This window comes from Ovis canadensis, chromosome 4, assembly GCF_042477335.2.
Source record: "Ovis canadensis isolate MfBH-ARS-UI-01 breed Bighorn chromosome 4, ARS-UI_OviCan_v2, whole genome shotgun sequence".
In the NCBI taxonomy this organism is placed as follows: Eukaryota; Metazoa; Chordata; class Mammalia; order Artiodactyla; family Bovidae; genus Ovis; species Ovis canadensis.
The window spans coordinates 37,186,825-37,207,651 of NC_091248.1; the positions used below are offsets into that span (position 1 = coordinate 37,186,825).

A 20,827-nucleotide genomic window follows, 5' to 3' on the forward strand; every position below is an offset into this window, starting at 1 on the left:
TTGAGCATGCTCCTGGTGTTGGGGATGGACAGGGAGGCTTGGCGTGCCGTAGTCCATGGGGTCACAAAGAGTTGGACATGACTGAGCAACTGAACTTACTGACTGACTATACCACACTCTAACTCTGTGAGACTTTTTCCATATCAGTTTAAAAATTCTACTGTCAACATCACCAACAATAGTAAAACAACACAAACAATAACAACAAAATAACAATTCAAAGTCTTGAGACAATACAAAGAGTTCCCTGAGAACTGTGAACGACCTGTAACGACACTGCAAGCCTGATGCCTAGAAGGAGCTGCTCTAAAGCAGGAGGCTTTAAACAAAATCAGAAAACTCTGATTTTCCTTTCCTTACTAAGTCTATGTTAAAGGGCCATAAATCTTGCTGACCATTATTGCCACCTCAACTGGCACACAGGCAGTACCAGTTAGAAAAGAATTTTGCAGCTTAGCTAGCTCCCACTACCTGCCCCTTGCCCTCTCCTAAAATTTATTTTCACTCCAGCAGGCAGCACCTCACAAAGTCAGTAATTTGTTACACAGCTTGTCCTCTCCAGTACAGCTTACTTAAGCGAGGGATTCATTGTAGGGTCAATTCCTGGGTCTGGAAGATCTGCTGGAGAAGGGATAGGCTACCCACTCCAGTGTTCTTGGGCTTCCGTTGTGGCTCAGCTGGTAAAGAATCTGCTTGCAATGCTGGAGACCTGGGTTAGATCCCTGGGTTGGGAAGATCCCCTGAAGAAGGGAAAGGCTACCCGTTCCACTATTACGGCCTCAAGAATTCCAGACTGTACAGTTCATGGGGGTCACAAAGAGTTGGACACGACTGAGCGATTTTCACTTTCACTTATAAACAAACATCTCTATGAATCACCAGTAATGCTGCCAGGAGGGGATACCAAAATTTAAGAGCAGCAGGTACAATCTGAACTGATGGGCAAAGTGACTTGGTGGGCAATTTGCTCATCTGGCTCCTAAAGAATCAGTACTATGGCCACCACAATCTTAAGATCTTTGTGAGAAAGAAAGATGGAAGGTGTGCAATCAAAGGGAGTTCAGAAAGGAAACATTTTCCACAATTCACCGTGAAGAAGAGAGGAATGAATGAGCAGATGAGACTCTAAGAAACTAACCAGCATAAACAAAGCATTTCAATCATCTCAACACCTGGAAAGAGTGAACTGAATTTTAATCAACTTTGGTTGGCACACATATTTTATAAGGAACTTGCATTTTCTTGGGAAAGGATGATTAATAATTGTTTTAATTCAATGGTAGATCAGTACTTATTTCCCTGTCAGATCTCATTTAAAGATTTCACGTATTGAGAATTCTACTATTTAACCATAAAACAGTTTCTCAGGAAAAGAAATATTTTTCATAATGTGAAGTAAGAATCCTAGTTATTTTTATAATTCTGAAGAGTGAGGATTAATTCTGAGAAGGGCTAAATTTTTCATGGATGGAGAATGACTGCTTAATCTTTGCCTCCTCTCTCATAAATGCAGGCCAAACATACAAGTGCTCCATATACTCTAGGGTGATAGCTTTGTGCATATCCGTAAGTTGATCAAATATGCACCTTACATTTCTACAGTAAATTATCTGAAATGTGTTAATATGTACAAATCACTCTGTAAGGTGAAAATATCAGAAAGGATTCTTTTCATTTATATACAGGTTAGAAAACAGATTTGCCAAGTTAACAATTGGTCTGAGGTCACAGATTTCTTTCTCTTTTCCATAAATAACTTATTATTGCTATATTCTTATAGTCCAGAAAATCAAAAACTAAAGTCTATCTTTAAGAAATTCACTGACCTACATTGTCCATGTCAAAAGTCTTTCCCCTCAGGGGCTGTTGATTTGAAAAGACAGTAGGAAGAAGACAGTCTGGATTGGCATGAGGATTTTGTTTAAGACAAACAATTGGCATGATATTATTTAGCCCTTTTTTTTTCTTGCCATGGAATATAACTTCTTTTTATCACACACATCATGAGAAGACATATAATCAAAAAATAAAAAGTGAATACAGTATAGTCAACAACACTGTACTATAAACTTCAGAGTTGCTAAGAAACTAGATCTTAGTTATTCTCAACACAAACAGAAATAATAATTACATGACATGATAGAGGTTTAGCTAACACAATGGTGGTGATCACATTGCAAAAATATAAATGCATCAGATCAACAAAGTTGTACAGCTTAAACTTATACAACGTTATACGTTCAATTATAGTTCAACTTTAAAAATGAAAGAGAGAAATGTCAATGCTGCATTGGTAAACAATGTCAGCTATAAATTGGCACTTGCCATCTACCTCTACAAGGATTAAATCATGTGCTCCTGCAGCTGCTGATTTTTAACACCCCCTGAAGAGAGTTCAGGGTGGAGAGCAGCAATGAGGCACTCTGTGCTCTGGAAGAACTATCAGAACAGGTTTTCAGATAGTTAGGTATTTGGGGGAGCCAATTTTATGAGCCCAATTTTTGTATCTCCTCACATCTAGAAAAGCTTTAAAATCCTTCACAGTAACGACTGTTTCTTGTGACTGGCAGAAAGCTTCTGAGACTAGTAGAATCCTTCTGGAAAAATATGGGCTTGACTGCATGTACTCTCCCTTCACCAGAATCACATAAACACTGTCTTTCCCCCCACCTCTTCAGAGCAGTTTCTCAGTGCTATCTAAGTGCTGTCTCCTCAGCTCTAATATTCATTTTGCCCCCAATAAAACTTAACTTGCAACTTTCATGTTGTGTGTTTTTTTTAAGTCGACACAATTTTCCTATGGACTTTCAGAAACTACTGTCTTCTGATTCATAAGTAGGTGTCAGCATACTGCAAGGATTGATCAAGAGGGTTTAGATGAAGAGTGTTCGGCTACATGACAGGGTCACTCTGGGATGGGCTTGCTTGTCTGAAGATGGAAGAGTAAGGGAATCTGAAGACAGCATTATTCCCAAAGGATAGCATACAGTGAGGGAAAAAGGAAAGTAAGAAGGGAATAAAGAATTCCCTTCTACCTATTTTCATCTCTTTTTCCCTTGGAATAATGGGATCATGATTTATATTTTAGAGAATGCTTTGTTCTATCACGTTCCCTTCTATTGCTATTAAAACAAAAATAAAATTTCCCTTCCTTTCTTAAAGCAATGCTTTGTTTCCCCTGCTTTTCTTTCTGATTGGAACTTCCAAAATAAACTGTGTTCAAGTGATCTACTTCCATGCATCATTGGGATATCTGCATGTCCATACGTCTCACCCCATAAACTGTCAGCATATGTCTGTCTACAAAGACACACACGCATACAAACTCTGTCACAGCATATACATGATCAAGGCATTTTATTTGAGTACTCACTTAATACACTCTTCTATAAAGTCTACCAAAGGTATTTAAAGTGTCAGATTTATAAAAATTTTAATTCGATTTTTAAGTGTAAATTAACACATTTACTGCATTTTTTGTTTGCTATTTTCGATAACTTGACAATTTTTTAGATTGCAATGGAAGTTAAATTTCAATATCTACCATAAACAAGATATTCATTCCCTTCTTCAAGAATCAAAATACCTATCATAATCCCTTGTTAATCCCTAACTTTTGTATGAATATTGGATGAAATGCTTATAAATGTAACATATATAAAATATTCAGAAGCTAAATAGCACAAATTAAAAAATGAAAAGAAAAGAAATCTAAAAATAGTCTATCTTAACAAAAAGAGATGAAGACCTATATAATCCCTTCAGAAGAAACAGGTTTCATTAATAAAAAAGGACAGAAAAATATATAAAGAAGAATTATAAAAATAACACCTAACTACAAAAATGTACAATACTTCATATTCAACCTTTGACTCAAAATAGCATCGTTAATATATCAGCATGTTTTGGTTGTATACATATAAAATGAGACACAGATTATTTCATTTCACAGCTCTGAGAGTTCTTCAGATCCTATACATGTTTAAAATTGCTGTTTATGTTTGATACAATTACTGTCTTAAAAAACCCAAATAGCATCTTTTGTATTTTTTTCTCTACATTTATTTGTTTATTTTAAATATAAATTTAATTATTTTAATTGGAGGTTAATTACTTTACAATATTCTATTGGTTTTGCCATACGTCAACATGAATCCGCCACAGGTATACACGTGTTCCCCATCCTGAACCCCTCTCCCTCCTCCTTCCCCATACCATCCCTCTGGGTTATCCCAGTGCACCAGCCCCAAGCATCCAGTATGGCGATTCGTTTCATATATGATATTATACATGTTTCAATGCCATTCTCCCAAATCATCCCACCCTTGCCCTCTCCCACAGAGTACAAAAGACTGTTCTATACATCTGTATTTTTATACTGAATAAAAGATGCACTGACTCTGTTTCCCACTAAGCTCACTGAATATGATATCCTGTACTACAGTTTTAGCAATCTGGGCTGGATGATGCTAAAAAAAGACTACGATATAAGAACTCCAGGAAGAAAGTGTTTATCATCAAGTATAGGCTTGGCAAAATCATCAGTGATTGATATATTATTTTATTATTGTCCAGTTACTTACCATATAGATTTATGATGAGTTGACTTGCATGTGACCATGGGTAGCTTATTTCACAATACCAACATGTTTAAATATGAGGTGCTATGTCTTAGACCTATTTTCTATTGAAGTTACATTTTTGTGCACATGAATTTCCTTTTAATTTTGAAAAGTCATTTATTCACAAATTCTATGCAACTTTCTTGCAGTTTAAAAACAGAAAGTTCTTTGATATTGGTTGACTTTCTACTTACTATTTTTCTAAAAAGATACTCTTAAAATGTGAACGACATTTATTTAGTAAGAAAATAGTATGATATAATATTTGGATGAAGTAAATATTCTCAAGCATCAGTAGTGAAGAAGACTATATGCTAAGGGCTTTAACTATCAGAAGAGATATAAGTTATATCACTGTACATAAGAAGATTCTTAAATACTTTTGCTATTCAATGTTAAAAATGTTTGTTTCATTCATAGAAATTGAGTTCATCTCAAATAGCAGCTGATTCCTTCATTAAATCAGAACCAAATTACTAATTTCAGTATTAATGGTTAGCTTTGACATGTTTAAAAAGGGCAGAAGATACTTAATAGACTTGTCTTCCACCTTGAAACAAACTGTTCAGGGAAATGGAATTGTTCAAAGATACATTTTCTTTCTGTCAATCTGTGAGATATAATTATTCTCTTAATGAACCTCTCAACGAGTGGCAATCTTTCAGAACTTGAACAGGTAAAATATAATGATAATGGGAACAGCTTTATAAATATAAGGATAAAGTGAGGTGGTTATTTTATACCATATTATGGGATAATTAGAGTAACAGTGCAGCATTTGAACTTTCTCAAAAAAGCCGCTTGGGGGCTCATTTAAACTAGTTATGTTTATCCATAGAGGTTTTTAGTCTTTTTTCAAATGACTGTCACTTTACAACATTCAGGCCTCAATTTTTAATTTACTCTGATTAATAGCTGTACTGTACACCAGCCAATAGACAATGCCTCAAACAGACACCATCTGCTGCTGCTGCTAAGTTGCGCCAGTCGTGTCCGACTCTGTGTGACCCCATAGACGGCAGCCCACCGGGCTCCTCCGTCCCTGGGATTATCCAGGCAAGAACACTGGAGTGGGTTGCCATTTCCTTCTCCAATGCATGTAAGTGAAAAGTGAAAGTGAAGTTGCTCAGTCCTGTCCAACTCTTAGCGACCCCATGGACTGCAGCCTACCAGGCTCTTCCATCCATGGGATTTTCCAGGCAAGAGTACTGGAGTGGGGTGCCATTGCCTGCACCCAAGTTATAAATCTATAATTTATCCAAGGAAGAACAATATGACTGTTAACCAGGAGAATAATTATTCAGTATGGAAGGAATCGTGATCTATATAAATCTCTATCAATTTCCACAAAAACAGAGTTGGCTGGATACTGTCCAAGAAGCTACCATTTCTATGTTAACTAGCTCTATACTGTATTTGTAAAAACTAAAATTCACGGCAGTGGAGCTCTAGTGGTTAGTCGTTTTGGTTAAAGGTACATACAGGTCAAAGATAATTACTTATGGTGAGATTTGATTCTTCCAAGGAACAAGTCTCTTTGCTCTCTGCTATACCCTACCCTGACCCTGGAACACTTTGGTAGTTCAGACAACTGTGTGTAAGGAATACCAGGAGCCAGACTGTGGCATTTTCATTATATCCACTAAAGTAATCAGAAATAAAACACTTATAAATAAAGAGGGGTAAAATAAAAAGTTCAGTGTCTCTATCATGACATGAAATCATGAGACATACTATCACTCCAAAAGATGGTATAATTAAAGCTTCATTCTCAATAAGATTATATGTTTTCTTGGTTATTTTCTCTCGATGGAAAAGAAAATATGGTGTTTAATACAAATAGAAAAAAAAATAGAAACTTGACTTATATTTAACAGTTTATGTAGCTGATTTCATGTCTTTTTGATAGTTCTTTTGTCTTTACTGTTTAAAAATATTCCCCTATTATCAGGACATATGAAATCATTTTTACATGTACTGATAATAGGAAAGCTATTTTAACTTCCCTATTAGCTGAGTGTCAAACCATCACCCTCAAATGACAAAGTTATTTGTATATATTTGCTTTATATTTAGGACATTTCTATGAATGGCCTCATATTGGGAAACTTTATGTGACTACTATTTGAAAGCATGCTGTATCAGTGTTAAGGAGGTGAGACTTACATAATCAGCCAATATTTATTTAACTTGGAAATATGCCTTGTATTTCTACCATGCAGAGGTTAAACAGATTAAAATTTATACTGCAGTTTTAGCCTGGGTAAATAACCTGCCATTATTTAAAAAAGACTCATGACTGTATGTTATTCACAGAAACAAGTAAGATAGTTGTCTTATCCCTAATATTAGACATCAGCATTGTGGAGAAAATGACCTGTTAAAGCATTCATATTTTCCATCTTTCTCTGAATTTAAAATTAAACTCAGAAGTTGAATTTTAGTTAGAAAATAGTTAGAAACACAGAAATAATAGTTAGAAACACAGAAGAGTCTGGGAATAGCATTATTCCCAAAAATGAAATGAAGAAGATACTTTGCCTTCGAAGACAGAGAAGGTAACAGCTAAACCTTCATTTAAAACTTCAAGTAAACAAATTCCTTTCCTTTTTCCCTTGCATCTATTAAATCAATTGCCAAATCACATATTTTTAAAAATTCAACCATTACTAAAACCTCATTTTTTTTTTCAAATTTCCTAGATTTAGTAGGTGAAAGCAAATGGCTCCTTGTTTTACAATTCCTATCTACCTGTTCTTTGGATTTTCTTCATTTTCCTATTTTCAATTTGTTTTCAGGAATAAACCTTTAATTTCAATGATATCATTAATATGTATAAGAAAACACCACATTTCTGTTTAAATGATAATTTATACCATGCTGCTGATAAGTCGCTTTAGTCATGTCCGACTCTGTGCAACCGCATAGATGGCAGCCCATCAGACTCCCCTGTCCCTGGGATTCTCCAGGCAAGAACACTGGAGCGGGTTGCCATTTCCTTCTCCAATGGAAGGTGAAAAGTGAAAGTGAAGTCGCTCAGTCATGTCTGACTCTGCACGACCCTATGCACTGCAGCTTACCAGGCTCCTCCATCCATGGGATTTTCCAGGCAAGAGTACTGGAGTGGGGTGTCATTGCCTTGTCCAAAATAATTTTGTAGCCTTATTGATTTCACTATAAGAAATTCAAGAGTTGTACTGCATGTCAGATTTTATTTCTATAATTATATTGTATGTCAGATTTTGAAACTTTGACTGTTGAACATGGGGTATATGGGAATAATCCTAGTCACAAAATGGTATTTCATATAGCTCCATAATGAATAAAATAATTTTCTAAAGATGGATATTTTAAGTTTTTAGTGTCGTGACAAGCAGGAATTTCATAAATACTTCTTCAATATATGCATGATTTTATAGGACAGCTAGGAAAGTTATGATCAACCTCGATAGCATATTAAAAAACAGAGACGTCACTTTGCCAACAAAGGTCCATCTAGTCAAGGCTATGGTTTTTCCAGTAGTCATGCATGAATGTGAGAGTTGGATTATAAAGAAAGCTGAGTGCTGAAGAATTGATGTTTTTGAACTGTGGTGTTGGAGAAGACTCTTGAGAGTCCCTTGGACTGCAAGGAGATCCAACCAGTCCATCCTAAAGGAAATTGGCCCTGAATATTCATTGGAAGGACTGATGTTGAAGCTGAAACTCCAATATTTTGGCCACCCGAAACGAAGAACTGACTGACTCATTTGAAAAGCCCCTGATGCTAGGAAAGATTGAAAGTGGGAGGAGAAGGGGACAGTAGGAGATGGCAGAGGACGAGATTGTTGGGTGGCATCACCGACTCAATGGACGGTCTGGTGTGCTGTAGTCCATGGGGTCACAAAGAGTCGGACACAACTGAGCAACTGAACTGAACTGAAAGGCCAAATACAAGAGCACATGATCTTATATTTTGAAAATATATTTTTATACATAAGAAATGTTTTGCATTTTATAACTTCTTTTTATAGTTGTTTTATATATATATATATAATATATTCTCATAAGTTGTTTTCTGCTCTTGCTTCAGACCTGTTTGGCCCTTGTAAATAATGAGTATCCAATGGGAAAGATTTTGAATTAGTTAGCCTGGTTTTTATGCATAATATTACTAGATGTTTAAACATTTTCTTTCTTTTTTTTTTTTTTTCTGACACACTGACCACTTTATTTGTGAGCTCACTGAGTAGTGACAGAGTGCTTGAGAAAGAGTGACTAGTACAAATTTTAAATTCATGCTTTTTGTAAAAAATAAAAATAAAAAAAGGAGAGAGACCTATCACATTAAGATATACAGGTATATGATGTAATTTTCAAATGGCAAACAGAAATTTTGATATTTAGATGGCTTTATTAAGTACTTGCTATTATTTGCATTATCCATTGCTAGAAATTTTCAAAGGAGGTAGTTTAAAAACATACAATTAGAAGCTCAACTTGAGACATCTCCTTAAAGGTTACTAGACAGCAAATGTGTGGATTTATCTGTTTTAAACTAATGAAATTGTCATGGTATTGGTATATGCATATATCTCTGTAAAATGCAACATCTCAAATGCCATGATCTTTTTTCAGCAATTTTAACATCGAGGTATAATAATGCAACATGAAATCCTTCTTTTGCTTCTAAATGTAATTGATTTAATCACTGAATTTAAATGCTTGGAAATTGTTCTACTTTCTGGTGTTTGAATGCCAAATTCATCATCTACAGTTCTAAAATGAATGTTGCAGTTATATTTAGACAACTTAAAAAAAAAGGTGCCTTCTAAATTACCCTACATAACCCATAGAAATGTCTAGAAAAATTGATAATGCATGACAAATGTCCATTTTTATCAACTTTCAGGTGTGGTTTAGTTGCTCAGTCGTGAACTACTCTTTGCAACGCTATGGACTGTAGCCTGCCAGGCTCTTCTATCCATGGGATTCTCCAGGCAAGAATACTGGAGCAAGTTGCCATTTCCTTCTCCAAAATTTCAGGTAACTATAACTTTTACAAGGAGTAGGAAGTATTCGATTCTTATTATTTAAATATCCCTTGTACAGTTTTCTAGGCAATACAATAAGAGCACACATAGGTTAATCCCAACTCCAAGAACTCACGGTCCCCATTTTAATGATAAAGACCTTGAAGCCTATAACCTTATTTTCAGAAACAAAATTCAACTTTAGCCAAGCTGTCACAGATATCAACTCATTTGTTTTCTTTGATCAGTTCGGCTTGGATTGACGTTTCTTTCCTTTCTACTTCTTCAGAGTTTTCAAAATAATAGATAAAGTCATTTGATATAGAGAGTCCATGACAGTTAATCAGGTACACAGTTCTACCCTCTAGCTCCTAAAAAGAATGAGGGTTTTAGTCTCCCCTGTACAGAGTACAGACATCAAATAAGGTGGGGTAGGGGTATGTGCAGTGTAAGCTTATTTAGGGGGAACTTATACATAGTAAATTTCATACAAGATAATGAAGAATTTTAAAAAAATGTTTACACTAAGTATATAAAATTGGGGCTATGCAAATAAAACAAAGTGCTGGAATCTGTAATATTAGCCTTGATGGAGTTTTCCACACTTTAGTCTTTCTGGTCCCACCATCCGTTTTTCCCATATCCATATACTTCCTCTATTATTTTTTAGTTTTGGCTCAGTGGTAAAGAATCTGCCTCTAATGCAGGAGCTGCAGAAGACATGGGTTCAATCCCTGGGCCGGGAAGATGCCCTGGAGGAAGTCATGGCAACCCACTCCAGTATTCTTGCCTGGAGAATCCCATGGACAGAGGAGCCTGGCAGGTTACAGTCCAGAGGGTCACAAAGAGTTGGATGTTACTGAAGCAACTTAGCACAGCACTATTTTAATTAAATGAACTTATTTCAAAAATGAAATTATTTAAAATTATAAATTAAGAAAAAAGTACCTCTTACCAAAAAGAAAACAGCAGCCGCTGTACATTTAAAAACTATCACACTTTAAACTATTCATCTGGGTACAGCTCAGTTTTCCTTCAGTGGAGTATATACTACCCTGAGAAATTTGGCCCAAAGAAAAGAATTAGCATTGGTAAATGGGAATGAAAACATTGAAGATTTTATCGACAATATCATACGTTAATTAGCTTTTAAAATAAACTTTTCTATCTGTATCCATATGTGGGGTAGACAGTCACCTAGTTAATGAGGTTTCAAGCAGGAAGTCCAGCTGCTCCTGACAGTACCTCCCTTAGCTTTTGGCAAATGTTTGAAATTCTACGGCTTGAATGTAATTACTTTTGCTCACTGGTTTTCAAACTTTTTATAGCAGTCAACCTTTTTTTTTTTAATGAAGCAATATTTTTAAGACCAGTAAATTAAAGAGAAAATTAGAATTTTATGTCTGCAAATATATTTTAGAGGTTCAAATTGCTAACACCTGTGATATAGTCACTCTATGGGAATAATGGAGTTATGAGGAGAGCAGCTGCAGTGTTATAGGCAGCCTATTTTTCATTGATTTCTGGAGGTTTTTTTGTTGTTGTATGATATTGGGAATATCCTGATCAAGACAGATATGTAATTGTAAATGACATAAACTTTGTACCTCTCACTTGACAGTCTTGCACCATTCTGCATTCCTTACTGGAAAATGGTATAGTTAGACTTGTATCATCAAAGCTTAAAACCATTAGAATATGTGAAAACTGCTCACACTACTTGAGAGGTCCTTGCTGTTAAAAAATACTTTTTACAAGTATCCTTTTAGTAGTTTTTCAACTTTGTCAATAAAATTTACTTGCTGCATGCTTCAGATATTAACTCAAAGTTTCAATTAGTCAAGTTTGTCTTATTTCTGCATATTATCTGAAACTATTTCAGTTTCATCACTGTCTCTTTAGCAGAAGTTGTGAGCATGTTTGTGAGCATGTTTCGGAGAAAGCAATGGCACCCCACTCCAGTACTCTTGTCTGGAAAATCCCATGGACAGAGGAGCCTAGTGGGCTGCAGTCCATGGGGTCGCTAAGAGTTGGACACAACTGAGCAACTTCACTTTCACTCTTCACTTTCCTGCATTGGAGAAGGAAATGGCAACCCACTTCAGTGTTCTTGCCTGGAGAATCCCAGGGACGGGGGAGCCTGGTGGGCTGCCGTCTATGGGGTCGCACAGAGTCGGACACGACTGAAGCGACTTAGCAACAGCAGCGGTAGTGAGCATGTTTGTATCATAAATCTCTGTTAAAACTCCATTTGATATACAAAATAGTACAAACTTATTATTTGGCAGAGACCATTAACTAATGCAATTTCTTATAACGAAGAAACTTTTCTAAGAAGTGACTTCCATTTTCATTAAAAGTATTAACTAGCATTATTATCACCACCTTGTTTTCATTTCCTTTGATTGTTAAGCTCTGTTTATTGTTTGTGCCAAGCAAAAGTACCTGAGCTTCCTGGCCTTTTAGTTGTGATTCACATACACTGTGGTGGTAATGAACCCATTTGTACAATTTTCCTCATTACATATACAATGATATACATTAAAATCACCATTGCACAGCTAGAACTTTCCAAGTAATGTCACCTTTATCTATTTACTCATTTAGACATATGTTTACAAACATGTGTGTGGAAAGAAATAACTATCATGTTCTCCACCTATCTACAGATCAATCCAGCCGGTGGGAAGAAGAGGAGGTGGAACAGGAGGAGGAAAGGAAGCTGTTTTGTCTAGTAACACAATTTGATGATTTAAGAATCATCAATATGACATATTGTTTCTATAGAATGCACTTTATAGGGTTTTGTTATAGGTTTTCTGTTGTTTCAAAACATGACAGAAATGAATTATAAACAAGAACTGCAGTTATAGCTCAATGGAACACAGTGTGAAAAATAATGGCTTAGCTGAAGGCCTTTGCTTCTTTTAAAATGCAAATACCTCTACATTCATGGGCAATCAGTCATTTATATACTAATGTGAAGGAATTTATTAGATATCTTTCTGATGCTTGGATTTAATGCAGAAGAAGTAGAGAAAAATATTTACTTAGCAACTGAAAGAAATAGGAAAGACTATTATAGCTAAGGGCACTGAACGTCAAATTTGATGATTTCACAATTTTGCTTAAAGACCATGCTGGCAATATATGATACACACATTTGTATTTCCTAAAGAGGTAAAAGAAAGCAAACAACAAAAAAAATAAAACAAAAAGACAAATGCACAAAGAAAATGTCTGCATTAGATAAATGTACAAAAAAGTTTCAGAATTGCATCCAACTGTTCTAGAATATTTTACTAGAACAATAATGTAATTAAATTAATTACTTATAATTTTGATCAACTCAAATTAAATCAACCATAAAGTTTCCTAGTGAGTTTATTGAGTGATGATACTCTGATCTGATACTCTGAGTGTCTTCAAAGATTGCAAGCATATAAATTGTGCAGGAGTTACAGATCATGTAGGGCAAAGTATAAATGAGTATGTCATGCTCCAAACCTCACCTTGTACCTTATATCTATGACATTAAAAAAAATTAAAACAAACTTGCAAACTTTTTTCTTAACATTTCAAGAATCAAGTTAGATATGCTTCTTCCCTCTCCCAACCACCAAAACTTCCTAAAGTTTATGGCAACAAGCTTATATTTTAATACAGCAAAAATTTAGTTTAAACTTTAAATCTTTTTACAGAGCCATATCAGAAAGTTGCTAGTTAATATTTAAAGAAGCGCATCTTAAAAAGAAGAAATTTAAATTATTAACCTATTTAATTTATTTAATTCTATCTTTCTAAGAGTGAAATTATTAATTTGAACCTAGGTTAAATAAGAAAACTTGTTGGACTAGAATTATATTCTCTGTATTTCATTCTACAGACAATACCTGTCCTTTTATGTAAATTTGAAAACAGTTAGATTTGAAATACTGATTGACCTTTAATACTATTATTTTGGCATCAAGAAATTGAAAACAAGATCAAATGATAGAAACAATTACCATTTCAAAGAGGGATACATGCAGATATTTGAAGTAGTAAGTTTCTTTCATTTTTGATAATTAAATATAACATTTAAGAATTGATAGAATAAATGTGAAATCAAAACTTAGAAACATTTTGAGATATTCTTAACTATTCTGTTGTGAAACATATCAAAATGAAAAAATCTTGATAAAATTAATAAAAGGAAAGACTGGTTAATATAGAAATCTTTTTAAAAATATTCAGCTGATAAGGTAATTTTAAGCATTAACCTGCTCCAGTATTCTTGCATGGAAAATTCCACAGACAGAGGAGCCTGGTGGGCTACAGTCCATGGAGTCATGAACAGCTGGACACGACTGAGTAACCGAGCAAGCACACCGATCTTGAAGTAAAACCTAATCCAACCTTACAAGCACAGTTGGTACAGAGAGGAGAAGAACAGTTTAGCCAAATCCATTATAAAGCATGTTTTTGTACTAATACAACTTTTGAAAACTCTGATCTCTGATGTTTTTCCTCCTCTTTGTACTCCCTGGTGGCTCAGATGGTAAAGCGTCTGCCTACAATGTGGGAGACCTGGGTTCACTCCCTGGGTCAGGAAGATCTCCTGGAGAAGGAAACGGCAATCCACTCCAGTATTCTTGCCTGGAAAATCCCATCGACGGAGGAGCCGGGTAGGCTACAGTTCACAGGGTTGCAAAGAGTTGGACATGACTGAGCGACTTCACTCATTTGTACTGAGAAAAATGTATCCTTAAATCACAAACTCTGTAGGATCTCACTTCTTTCTTTCCCAAGATTATGGAAACTCGAAACCAATAGTTTCATAGTACAAAGCAAGAAGATAGGATGGGAAGAGAGACCTTTTTCTAGAGTTATAGGCACTGACAGTCTATACTTCTGGCTGATCTGTCTGTTCTTCACTCCAAATGTGTAGTCTTCAGCATACCAAGGGGGATGAATGAGGTCATGTGTGCTAAGTCACTTTAGTTGTGTCTAACTCTTTGCAACCGCATGGAGTGTAGCCCACCAGGTTCCTCTACCCATGGATTTTCCAGGCAAGAATACTGGAGTCAGTTGCCATTCCTACTCCAGAGGATTTTCCTGACCCAGGGATCAATCCGTGACTCTTATGTCCCCTGCATTGGTAGGCAGGTTCATTACCACTAGTGCCACCAGGATGCTAGATCCATAGTGAGTTTACAGACACTTATCCTGGTGGAGCACAGCCATGAATTTTACAAACTTTAACATCTCATTGGGTAAACATAGTCGGCAGCTGAGCATTGAGAATCAATTCAGATACACACCTGAAATACCTACATGCAAAGGACATGCCAAGTATTAACATATAGTGATAAAACAGAAAAAAATAAATGTAGAAATTATTACATACATATTGTATACAAACACACACACACACACACATAACTTCTTTTTTAACTCGGTGGACTATATTATTATATGTTCTCATTGTTTCCCTAGGGATAGAAGCAGAGATTTTTAGGTTTGGTCTTAGTATGTTTCTTGAACTAATTTTTTAACGTAGAAATTTTTTAGGAATCTTTTTAGAAATCTACATTATTAGTGTCAACAACTCCTAGAAATAAATAGTTATACCTAATTCCCCTCATTTTAAAATTCATATGGCACAAATTGAATCATTTTTTCTATGTATCTCTCCCAAAACCATTTTTCTCCATGTTTTCATGCAGTTATATTAATTCTGAATATAAAGCTTCTTAGTTAATTTGGTACACACTTTTGTGCATTAAATTCCACAACTCTACAAGATTTGTCTTTTGAGGATCACCAATACATTTAATGGGCATAAAAGCTTTCTGTTATTGGCAGGTTGTAATAAAGACTTTCAAGAGGATACTTAATTGGTTCATCTGTCAGTTTTTTTCCACCTTCATGGTCACCAAATTCCACATTACATTAGTCTCTACTGAAACTTGAATCAGATACCTGAAGACACCAAAACATGAAGCTATTTCCCACCAGCATCAAGCTGATCAACTGCCGGGAGATAGCATGGGGAGTCCCGCCCGTGGCAAAGGTCATGAGGTTAACGGGTCCGACAGGCAAAGGCAACTCCGGCCTTAAGGGAGCCTCACTGGATTTTCTCGAGCATCTACCCCCAAAACCAGAGTCTGCCTGCCATACTGCATTATGCTTTTGTCTTACGCTTCTGACATTAACAGGGGCTGTCCCCCCACTACCTTTTTCTGGAAAAAGTTAACTTAGAGCTTTTAGATAATAAGTCTCCTGGGCATAATAAATGTGTTTCAATCCAAAAACCCCTCTGATGGCTTTCTAGCCTGCCTACAGGACTCTTACAGCTGCGCATGTGATTGTTTGTGGCCTTCCAACTGCGAGAGGCACAGGAAGCTCAAAACATCCTAGGAATGTAGGGGCTTCCAAGGAGTCAAAATCATTAGAATAGGACTAATTAAGGGTTTCATTTGTTGAGCCAATACTTGCTGTCAAATTTTCATATCTTTTATTTGTTGATATAGTTGGTATATATAAAAAATAACAAGTAGCAACATAGATCTTTGAGTTAAGTACCTTCTTTGTTATAACCCACTGCACCATTGTTCTATAGGGATGTAACTTTAGTGCTTTGAGGGTGATGCAGATTAAAGAAAAACACTTCAGGGGAAATGGGATTAACATTCATTAAGGAAGAGAGCCATAAGGTGTTAACAGGCCTCTTGGCCAGAAGATAATGTAAATCACCTGAGACCTTTATATACAAAAAGATACACAGAAAAGGTCAGGACTGCTGCCCCTGCATGACTCTGTATCTTCCATTATGTAAAACTTAGGGTATATAAACACCTTTTAAAAATAAAGTTATGGGGTTTTTGCACAAGCTTGGCCTCCCTCATGTCGACACTCTCTCTCTTTCTCCCTATCCCTCCCTCTCCTTTTCAGGCTGATCCCTTGGAATGCGGAGGCTCTCCGTGTCTACTTATTGCCCGGGCTTCTAAGACCCACATGAGAGGGAGCCCAAGGTGGAGCACCCTCTGCTATTCAAGTGGGCGCCTGTGGCCTAACATAGATGGTGCAAGTTTCTTGTCTTAAGACTTTATAAGCTTTCTGTGTAAACCAAGGAATATCAGTCTCTTTTCTCCACTAATTTTACTACTACACTATTCTCTCCTAATCTCTCTTTTCTAATTAAATAGTCCTTTCCTAGACGCCAAATCCATCCCCGCTTCAAATTCCCTGGATCCACCGGGGCTGGACCCCCGCAATCAACCATGCTCACACTTTATTTCTTTATTAAAAAAACAAATTTTTATTTACTTTATTTATCCCATCAGTTTGTAACCACTTCCCATTTTGTCTTTGCTACACACGGCTGGGCCAATATGTTTTCTTGGCCATCTGAATGCCATCTGTGGTTTTAGGCAGATTCTAGAAGGCTAAAAAAATAGTATGGATACTACACATAAACTGGGACATGATCAATTATCAGAATACCACCAATTTGGTGTCTGTATAAAATCTATCATCAAGAATTCACTGTCATGTCCCAATGTGAACTCTATTTCAGCGGAACTGAAAATTAATCCATCACTATGGCACCCTATTTTGTTAGCCCGTTACTTTTCATTTTCCAGGCATTCCAAGTTTTACTAAATTTCTGGAAAAATAGAGGTAGATAATCAAAACTGACCATGGGATATTTAAACATGCCATATATATGATGTTTATGACAACGGCTTCACGTAAGAAAGCTAAGAATAAAACCTGCAACACACCTCAGGAAAAGTGTTAATCTAGGCCATGTTTATAGCAACTCAAACATCTTAACCAAGATGATCACATTCTAGAATTTAATGTATAATAATCCTATATTATAATCTACTAAAAACTCACATACATTTTACTTCCTGTGTAAAGAACTATATCCAGAAAAGGAGAATAAAGGAGAAAAAGTCCATGAAAATATAGCCAGTTTATACATGACTTTTAGAATCTATTATAACAATCTCACTTGTATATCTAATATCATTAAAAATATAGCCATATAAATATACAGACTATAGGAAAATGGAAAACACTTTCATTTTAGAGTAGCCTTCAAGAGCTGATTATTAAGCCACTTAACAATTAAATGTTAAAAAACTTACCTTGACTTGCAAACTTCAACTCTTTGGCATCTATGAGCGTGGTCCTTTTGTCAGAACCTTTTTTCTCTATTCGGCGATGGCTTCGTCTTTTCTTAGACTCTCCCCAAAGATTGGACCCTCCATGCATGCTTGGTATATTCAAAATAGCAATTCCTTCCAGAGAGATGTTTATTAAATCAATCTGTACTCCATCACACTGATCAGAAAGATGAAAAGAACAGAAACAATATGATTTCATCTTTTGCATTTTCTCATCTTTTGGTAAGAATTTTTAAATCTATAATCTTATTCTTTCTAAATTAATCTTTTAAGAACACTTAAATGGTTACCCTAAAGGTCAATATAAAAGATAAAGCAGTCAATAACATTTACCAGGTATCATGAATAGTTTTTAAAAATGATCAAAGTAAGTCATTGATGTATCTTTGCTTACAGAATGAACACCTTTGGAAGGCACACTTTAGTGTCTGCATATATAATGAGCTGCAGATTTCCATTGTGTTACAAAGAGGTTGACTCTGTTAAGTTTGGTCACATTTCAGACCAAAACTGTAATGACTGCTTCCTATTTAGAACACACTGCAAGATATTATTGGGGGAAAATGAAGAAACAGAATTCATAATTCAGGGTCTCATTTTGGGGGAGCAGAGAAAGAAATGGCTTAAAGATTTCCGAAAAGAGAAGGTAATTCAAAGAGATATGAATTACACTCAAGTGGCCAAGGATATTTTCCTGGACTAGATTAAGTTCCAAGCACAGTGTCAAAGGCAGAGAGATGCACAGCTATTTAGATGAGTATGGAGGAGCAGAGAAGCTGAGCAAAGGAAATGCCAAGATCAGCAGCAGTAAAAGGAATTCCCATCCTGTCATTACTAGGAACTGCTGTAACAAAAGACTGAAAAATGGAATCAGTTAGTCCAGCCAGATTTTGTGTTTGCTGGGTAATAAGACATCCTTCACCCTTCTGACGGTGCCAAATAGGAAACATTCTACCAGATACTTATTCAGAATGGTCACTGTTTACTTTTTCAAATTTTCTATACATTTCCACTGATGGAAATGGGTGGAAAGTGACAAGGCCATACTGTATTTTTAAAGTATTATTATTTATTCATTTGCTTTGGGTTTTCTAAAATTATCATTAGAGTAGTTTATAAATATATCCCAGATATTCCTCTGCCATTTTTAGTTAGAAGTTAATATGAGCAGATTAACTTGCTTTACCAGTAAGTAACCCTATGTTTTACAAGTAAATATTATTTGGAATATGAACTTCACATATTAAAGTATAGCTTCAGTGGGATTGTTTATTTGCTGTGTTTTTATTACAGAAAAAAATGTGGACATAATTTCATCATTTTCTTTCAAATAGTAATCATTGATTTTTGAACTTAGAAGAGATAATCTGCCACCAAAATTATAAAAACACAAAAAAATTAATTATAAAAGAAAAAAACTACAAACATCTCTTCTCCCACATTTTCCTAATCATACTGAATCTAACACTGTATCTAGTTCACTAAGATATAAAAACTGTGAATAAAGCAACACATCTTGAGCCTACTTGGAGGAGCTAGAAACAAATTCTAGAGAAGGTGCCAAGTTTTCAGTCAATTTGTTTCACCAAGGGTGAAACCAAGATCTGGGTGATGCCTTTCTTTTCTGCCTCAGAAACAACTGATTTTTTCCCCCTTCTTTTCATATATTAAATTAAGACAATTTCTTTTTACTAAAAAATTCTGCTCATGTGTATACTCACTTACTGCTATATATTCTAGATAAACAGATATTAATTTCATAATTAAAAGTAATCTTGTGTAAATACCCTGCAGGCCTCAATGAATCAAACACATACTGTGTGTCAGGCCTCCCACTGTCTTCAAGTGGAATGTACTGGCTGGATAATTAGATAGTACATATTTTTTAACCTTATTTGCATGCATATTATATCTTTTGCACACTGACAAGCAGCAGTAACAACAAAAGTCAGATTACCACAGGGAATTCCCACAAAGAAGTCTTCATTCCTTATAATTTGCAGCCTAAATTAAAATAATTTGATCTTTGACAAGGATGAAATGTCAAGCAGAAGGGGGTCCTCTACAAGCCACGGCCTGTGGCTTCTGAAATCTGCCTAATTTATGTCAGTCACTTCTTAATACATATTTAAGTATTACACGAAAAAGATGATAAATATGCAATCTGACACCTTTGGTATTTCCCTGCTGTTAATTTATAAAGGTCTGGCTTCCCCCAAACTGACTAAAATCATTTAAATAACAGAAGAATTGTGAAATAAGCTGGAGTTGGGGCCTGGCTTCCATTTTCACTCAATATTGAACACAGCAGGTAGTACACTAAGACAATTATTTGACTAGGCCTCTGAACCCCACTGTGACAAGTTACTTTCAGAATTAGTGAAGGAGTATTCCTTTGTTCATCTGCAGAAAAGGAGAGCATGTTGCAAATAGGTTTTTTTTGTTTGCTTTTAATTGAACTCAGGGAATCACATGTGACAACTTAAAAACATCAGTGTATACTATTATTCATGTTTTCACTCTCTTGTCACATGTAGGTTTAAGGAAATAGTAAGCAGCTCTCTGAAAAGTTGAAAAAAATCCTTAAGAAATCCCGAAGAAGAAGGACCGATGAAGAACACTGAGGTTCCTATGAAAGGTGGACAATGTTCTTACATAAATGCCTATTTATTAACAATTTGTTTCTACTAGTTCTTGACTGTAGGCTATCTTCCTCTGTTGGCTTTAACACTGTGTTGATTAGTCTGGAAATTTCCAGAGCTGGTTCTGATGGAGACCAGGAGTTGTGGCATACCAGTTGAGTGCATGGAAATAAAAGCTGAAGTGAAGGCTATGAAGTATAAACAAGTTATAATATTGTGTCAGATAATATTTTCATCCACTTGGAGGATTTACGATATTTTTTAAAAGGTAGCTACAGAGGAAAAGAATTTAAAAGCCAACAGCCTCAGTGAGTCAATAAATCCTGAATATTTTTATTATGTTGAAGAAAGTTTATTAACATATAGGGCTC

General features: G+C 35.5%; 1 protein-coding gene across 6 annotated transcripts in view; it reads right to left on the reverse strand.

Annotated features, from left to right (window-relative positions):
- DGKB (diacylglycerol kinase beta) overlaps positions 1 to 20,827 on the reverse strand; it is an 877,599-nt gene that overhangs the window by 194,803 nt on the left and 661,969 nt on the right. For all 6 annotated transcript variants that reach the window (XM_069587582.1, XM_069587580.1, XM_069587583.1 and 3 more), the window contains one exon: positions 17,776 to 17,971. In XM_069587582.1, coding sequence (XP_069443683.1) covers positions 17,776 to 17,971 — 196 coding nt within the window. The remainder of the gene's footprint in view (positions 1 to 17,775; positions 17,972 to 20,827) is intronic.